Source organism: Cicer arietinum, chromosome 1 (assembly GCF_000331145.2).
Source record: "Cicer arietinum cultivar CDC Frontier isolate Library 1 chromosome 1, Cicar.CDCFrontier_v2.0, whole genome shotgun sequence".
NCBI classification, from domain to species: Eukaryota; Viridiplantae; Streptophyta; class Magnoliopsida; order Fabales; family Fabaceae; genus Cicer; species Cicer arietinum.
Window position 1 is genome coordinate 50,358,787 of NC_021160.2, and position 6,331 is coordinate 50,365,117.

The window sequence follows — 6,331 nt, forward strand, 5'->3', positions numbered from 1 at the left end:
TTTATAGTTAAAATATATGTTTTTGGAAATTCTCAAAATATTAACTAACATTTTACTAAATTATTTTATAATTTTGAAATTATTAAAACATCATCTCATCCTAAATTTAAACAAAAATATATATATATGCTTATTCCGACATGTAATTACCTCAACTATAAGCAAAATTATATATGTCACACTTATTAAATAAAATGCTAACAAGCACTTTTGACTTTTAAATTTTAAAAAATACGATTTGAATTAGATAGTTTGAAAATTATAATTTTTGCTCTTAATTTTAGTTGTTTTGCTATGAATGGTCCTTTTGATTTTTATTCAGTTAATAGTTAATGGAGACAAATCTTCTTTTTTTATTTTTATTTTTATTTTTTTTATGATTTCGTGAACTTATATTTTTTTAACTGTCAGCTCATTTTATATAAAAAAATTTCTTGCTCATTTTTTATTTATTTTTAAAAAAATTGCTATATCCAATTATTAATTAAAATAAATATAAAATAAAAAAGATGGTACAAAATACATTTTTTATTTGTTAAAAAATTATTATGATTCTTTGTACACCTTTGAGAAAAAAATATAAGTGTACAACAAATCACAATAATTTTTAAAAGGTAAAAAACCATTTTTAACTCCCTTAATTTATCTTGTGGTTATTTTAATTATTAACTATATCTAATAATTTTGTAATGAAAAAAAAAAAAAGAGCTTATAATAATTGAAAAGAAAAACGAGTAGGTAATTTATATAAAAACTAAGAAAATGAAATGAGTGGAGAATTTTATTTTATAAAAGTTTTGAGTTGGTAATTTTTTTTAACAAAAAGCCATGTCGGTATTAAGCGGGTTAAAATCAAAAGATTAATCATTTATAAATTAAGTTAAAGTTAAGTATTAAAATTGTAATTTTTAAATTAAAAGATCAAAATCATGCATTTTAGCCTAAAAAATTAATAGTTAAATATATTTAGTTTTTTTGATTTCATATAAAATTAAAATATAACAACTAATTTACTGGTAATTATTATAGTCATCTCCAATAATATTAAAGAACAATATTAAAGAATCAATAAAAATAATTTTTTCGAACAATATCATTATGTTCGGGACGTGGCAGAACATACCTATCTTATGCTGGAGCGCATCAGTACTGTTTAAAAGTTTTATTTACTCAATGAATCAATTGTATATTTAATTATAAATATTTGAAGTTTTAATTATTAATTATATGAAAATATTTTATTCGTACTTTTTGTTGGTCTTTATTTTTTTAATGTATATTGGTTAAATTTTTATATTTACAAAAATATATCATAATTTTTTCTTTTTATTGTTAAATATAATAAAAGACTGTAGAATTTTAAAAAATGTTTGCCAAGTTGTGTTTTTTTTAGTTCTATTCTTAAAAATAGTTATAAAAAATTAGATAGCCAAATAATTTTTCTCTTTTCATTATCTGTAAAATAATTTTCAAAAATTAAATAGCCAAGGTTTTTCGTTATTCTCTTTCAAAAAACTGATTTGTAAAATGATTTTCAAAATTAGAGAACAAAAATATTTCAGAGACACTTTTTTTTAATAAAAGGTCAATTATTTTAAGATAAAAAATAATATTTTTTAACATTGTTTTTATTTTTAATAATAAAAACATTATTTTTGACTTATCTAATTTAATATAATATCAACTCATATAATATAAAATTTCATGAATCCTACTATATCATCATCATATCATGTCTTCTCCTCCACTGCATAACAAAAAGCCCTTATTGTTTTTGTTGTTATAATTATATATATAAAAAAAAAAGCCTTTATTGCCTCACCATAACAAGAAACTCTGCCGGTACTTGGGAACGGTTGTTTTGTTTCCTTCAGCAAATTAGTGACCGGTGACCGAACCAACCGGTTCCAACCATGAGAGAGAAAATGTTTATAAATTCCATCTTCTCTTTCATTCTATTCCGTTAGCATCCTTTCATAATTCATATCTCTATCTCTCTCAGGTTCCATGGCTCCGATAGTACCCGATATTTTCACTGTCTCCAGTTCTTAAAATCATCACCGTTGAAATGAGAAATGCAACTAACGATAACACATAGCTCTTAGCACACACTTCGTTCGGTGAGTTTTCTTTTTCTATTACCCTCTCAAGCTTTTCCGGTCGCCGGAGAACTTCACCGGCGTATTTACAGCGACTTGAGGACCTTCGAATTCTGTGTTTTGAAGTAGCTATTTACCTTTCTCTCTTTAGAAATTGCATCTTCACCGTTTTGCTTGCATTTTATGAGTACTTTAATCAATTTTTAACGCTGGAGAGATTACTTGAAGAGAATCTCCGGGGATGTTGAAGTTGTTATAGTTCGCTGTATATATCGTAGCTCGAATTCGCAACAACAAAAACGAATAGGATCAAAAGAAGAGTAGAGTGATATTGTGATAATATCTCGATTCTTGAAGATTAAGCAATATGTTAGATCTTAATCTGAATGCGGATTCGACTCAGAATGATGACTCGCCCGTGCTTTTTGAAAAGATTCCAGAAGCTTCTTCTGGAACTTCCAATTCCTCCATCGTGAATGCGGATGCCTCGAGTAGCGGCGCCGGCACCGGCACCGGCGACGAAGAGTCGGGCTCTACACGCGCCGGCGAGGCCTACACCTTCAATTTCGGTATCCTTAAGGTGGAAGATGGAAATGACGTTGTTGCAACGAAGGAGCTGTTTCCGGTGAGTGTGCGAAATTTGCAGGGGCAGTCTTTGGCGATGATGTTTCCGACGAGGAAGAGTGAGATGGATCTTACGCTGGATCATCATGGAGGTGAAAATGGAATTGTTCAGGTTCAACAACGACCTCAGGTGAAGAAAAGTAGGAGAGGACCGAGGTCTCGAAGCTCTCAGTACAGAGGAGTTACGTTCTACAGGAGAACTGGAAGATGGGAATCGCATATCTGGTTCGTGCACTTCAGTGTTCAGTTTACTAATTAAGCCTTTCCGGTATATTTTTCACTATTTTCCTATGTTGTTATATTATTTAGCTATTGAAATCAGCAATCGTTAAGTAGTTTCAACGAAGGACGATTAAGAGAATATGAGTTAGAAGTTTGACTATAACAATTATTAGTGAAATTTTATTTTACTTTCTATTATTTGAGTCCATTTTTTTTATTAAATTGGAGGATTGAAGAAAAAAAATTAATTATTGCTCGATTGATTATGGAAATTGAAAGTAATTATAAATTTATGTGAATTTTGAATTTGGTTGAATAATATCTAACTTGTTTTTTTTTGGGTTGTTTTTGTAATTGTGTGTTGTAGGGATTGCGGGAAGCAAGTTTATTTAGGTGTGGATTTGTATTTTGATTAATTTCAAGTTATTTATGTTGAAGTATTTATTATATGTTTCTTTGCTATTTTTGGAAATTTTAATGGAATTGGTATTTGGACTTTGTAGGTGGATTTGATACAGCTCATGCTGCTGCTAGGTAAAATTCTGCACATGTTTAAATAACATAAATTATGGGTGTACATTCATACACCTCTTTAAAGAGAGTGATATGATAAAAAAGAAAGATAAATAAAAAATAAGATGTTAAATATGTGTAGAAATCCCAAATATTTGGGATGTACATGTATAAATAATATATACTTTTATTTGATTGTTGACCAAAAAAAATACTTTCATTTGATTTTAATTTTAAGATAAGGATTTGATTGCTGTATTCGTTTATTGACTTGGAATTTTCAAATTCAGAGCCTATGATCGAGCTGCTATAAAGTTCAGGGGACTTGATGCTGATATCAATTTCAATCTCGTTGAGTATGAGGAGGATATGAAACAGGTTGGTAAAAATGCAAGACATTTTTTATTAATAGTTGCATCTAAATGGAGTTTGTAATTGGTTTTTCACCGTTTTTATTACTAATGATAAACAGATGAAGAATCTTTCAAAGGAGGAATTTGTGCACATACTACGTCGCCACAGTAACGGTTTCTCAAGGGGGAGTTCAAAATACAGAGGAGTGACACTTCACAAATGTGGTCGTTGGGAAGCTCGAATGGGACAACTCCTTGGCAAAAAGTGAGGACCTACACTTTTATTTATTCTGACAAGTAGTGTTTTGCTGTATAATAGGATAGGATTAGATATGAGTAAGAATTCAAGTACCTGTTGGTCTACAAAAGGAAAGGGAATTGATTTCAGCTTAGTTCTCAAGTGGGTGGGTCTATACTCTTTAGACTTTTTTGCCATGTTTGGAGAAACATGTCTAAGATGCCTCTTTCAAAGAAAACGATTGGCAAAGGTGTTTTTGTTATTATAGATATTGCAATGATTTCTTGCAGGTATATATATCTTGGACTATTCGACAGCGAAGTAGAAGCTGCAAGGTCCTTATGATACAAAAATTACATTCTTATACATGCACTGAATTTACTATCTTTAATTATCAAAGCTCATTAGGGTTCAAACCAACATGTATCTCCCTTTTGGTTTTATGGAAATTAGGGCTTATGACAAAGCAGCTATCAAGTGCAATGGAAGAGATGCGGTGACTAACTTTGAGCCAAGTACATATGAAAATGAAATGAAAACAGAAAGTATTAATGAAGGTAGCTAATACATCATAGCAATATCTTTTTCAGACATATTTGTTTTCCAAGTTATTGACAGTTGCGGAAAAAAGGTTGAATGTGAAAAGGGACTTAAAATTTTGTCTTCATTAATACAGGTGGCAGTGATAGCCACAATCTTGACCTTAATTTGGGCATAGCGACTCCAAGACATGAACCCAAAGAAAACAGAGCGTATCACCAGTTTCAGGCTGTTCCTCACAACATGCATCTTGGAAGGAGTTCAAAGGTATATAATTGAACTCTACATCATAATTTACTATGATACTTTTTACAAATTATCGATAGAAACGATTCATATACACATTATCGCCTCTTTTACACTCTCTAATTCCACAACACTCTTCGTAGGACACTAAACTAATAAAACATGATTTTTAATGGGTTCATTGATATTTTGGCTTGTTGAGTTCACTTGTACTATTAGCTAATCTTTGTGAAACATTTGAAATTAGATTCTTCATTAAATTTGATGGTAAGGTTGGGTTCATTTTATTTGCAGATGGAGATTAAGGCTAATTCAGTTATTGGTGACCAGTCTTTGAAAAGGATGGTTGTAACTGAAGAGCATCCTTCCACCTGGAATCATGCCACATACTCCAGTTTCTTTTCCAATGAGGTGAAACTTCATTGCCTATTCTCTCTTTGTCTCTGACACTCTCTGATAATCTGTTCATTGCCTAATCTTTAGTTTTGACCGGAGGGTATTGTTTTTTAGTTTCTCCACCTAGTGATTCATATAAATATTTAAGATTATTTTATGTTAGTGTCTGCATTAGAACAAGGAAAAAAATTGGCTTTTGATACAAATAACAGAAGTTGAGTATATTTGATGTTAATTGACAAAGTTAATGGATTTGTGTCTATCTTACTATATAGAGTATATTTGATGTTTTATGTCACTCGCTCATTCTTCTTTTAGAAAATGAATTTATTCACAAATATGTATTAAAAAAAAAAAATAGTTGTTAGAGTGGGTTGAATTAAAAAAATTGATATATTCTGTTCAAATTTTAAATTAATTATATCAAATTTTATTTGACTAAAATTTTATTTATATTTGATATCATAGAGTAGTAAGTGCTTAAAATTTATAGAAACATTATAACCATTCTAGTAATAAAATGATATCTCAATGAAAAACCCAATCAAATCACTAGGACCAATTTTCCCCGAATTATTTTAAATCTGTACTAGTATATGCTATACAAATAGAAATGAATTATTGGTGATGTATAATCTGCATTAATGGAACTTGATATATAGTTGTTGAAATATTTGGCAGGGAAGAAGAGCAGAGAGAATCGGCATTGATCCTTCAAAAGGACTCCCCAACTGGGCGTGGCAAGCACATGGCCAGGGACAGGGTAGTACTGCTTCCCCGGTACAACAATTCTCTTCTGCAGCATCATCAGGATTCTCCATTTCAGCTACCTTTCCATCAAGTTCCATATTTCAAACACAACCATTGAACTCAATTCCACACACACTCTGTTTCGCTCCATCCATTGCACCTGGTAGCTATGCATCTCAATACTATTACCAGGTCAAATCCTCACAAGCTCCCTAGCCTATATTTGGTAACAAACAATAATGATATGATTGATATATGAATGGAATGACGCAACAACATTTGCGTTAAAACTTATTGTATAATTCAGTTAGGAATCAATGTATTGTAATGAGAAATGACATTCAATCGCA

General features: G+C 30.4%; 1 protein-coding gene across 2 annotated transcripts; it reads left to right on the top strand.

The window, feature by feature from the left end:
* Positions 1-1,892: 1,892 nt before the first annotated feature.
* LOC101497653 (ethylene-responsive transcription factor RAP2-7-like) lies at positions 1,893-6,331 on the top strand. 2 transcript variants are annotated; one of them, XM_004487091.4, is made up of 10 exons: positions 1,893-2,948; positions 3,313-3,338; positions 3,449-3,479; positions 3,749-3,836; positions 3,931-4,076; positions 4,340-4,384; positions 4,503-4,606; positions 4,726-4,856; positions 5,130-5,246; positions 5,913-6,331. In XM_004487091.4, exons 1-10 carry the CDS (start codon positions 2,467-2,469, stop codon positions 6,195-6,197), a joined length of 1,455 nt encoding a protein of 484 aa, XP_004487148.1. In that variant the 5' UTR covers positions 1,893-2,466; the 3' UTR covers positions 6,198-6,331. The 2 variants fall into 2 exon arrangements, with proteins under 2 accessions (XP_004487148.1, XP_004487149.1); XM_004487092.4 differs by lacking the exon at positions 4,340-4,384 and having other exon boundaries at positions 1,904-2,948.

What these genes read in the sequence shown, in the direction of transcription:
- LOC101497653 (XM_004487091.4), top strand. Translation starts at nt 2,467, where the DNA reads ATGTTAGATCTTAATCTGAATGCGGATTCGACTCAGAATGATGACTCG. An exon ending in ATGAGGAGGATATGAAACAG is followed by an intron (nt 3,837 to 3,930) that starts GTTGGTAAAAAT and finishes AATGATAAACAG; the next exon opens with ATGAAGAATCTTTCAAAGGA. An exon ending in AACAGAAAGTATTAATGAAG is followed by an intron (nt 4,607 to 4,725) that starts GTAGCTAATACA and finishes TCATTAATACAG; the next exon opens with GTGGCAGTGATAGCCACAAT.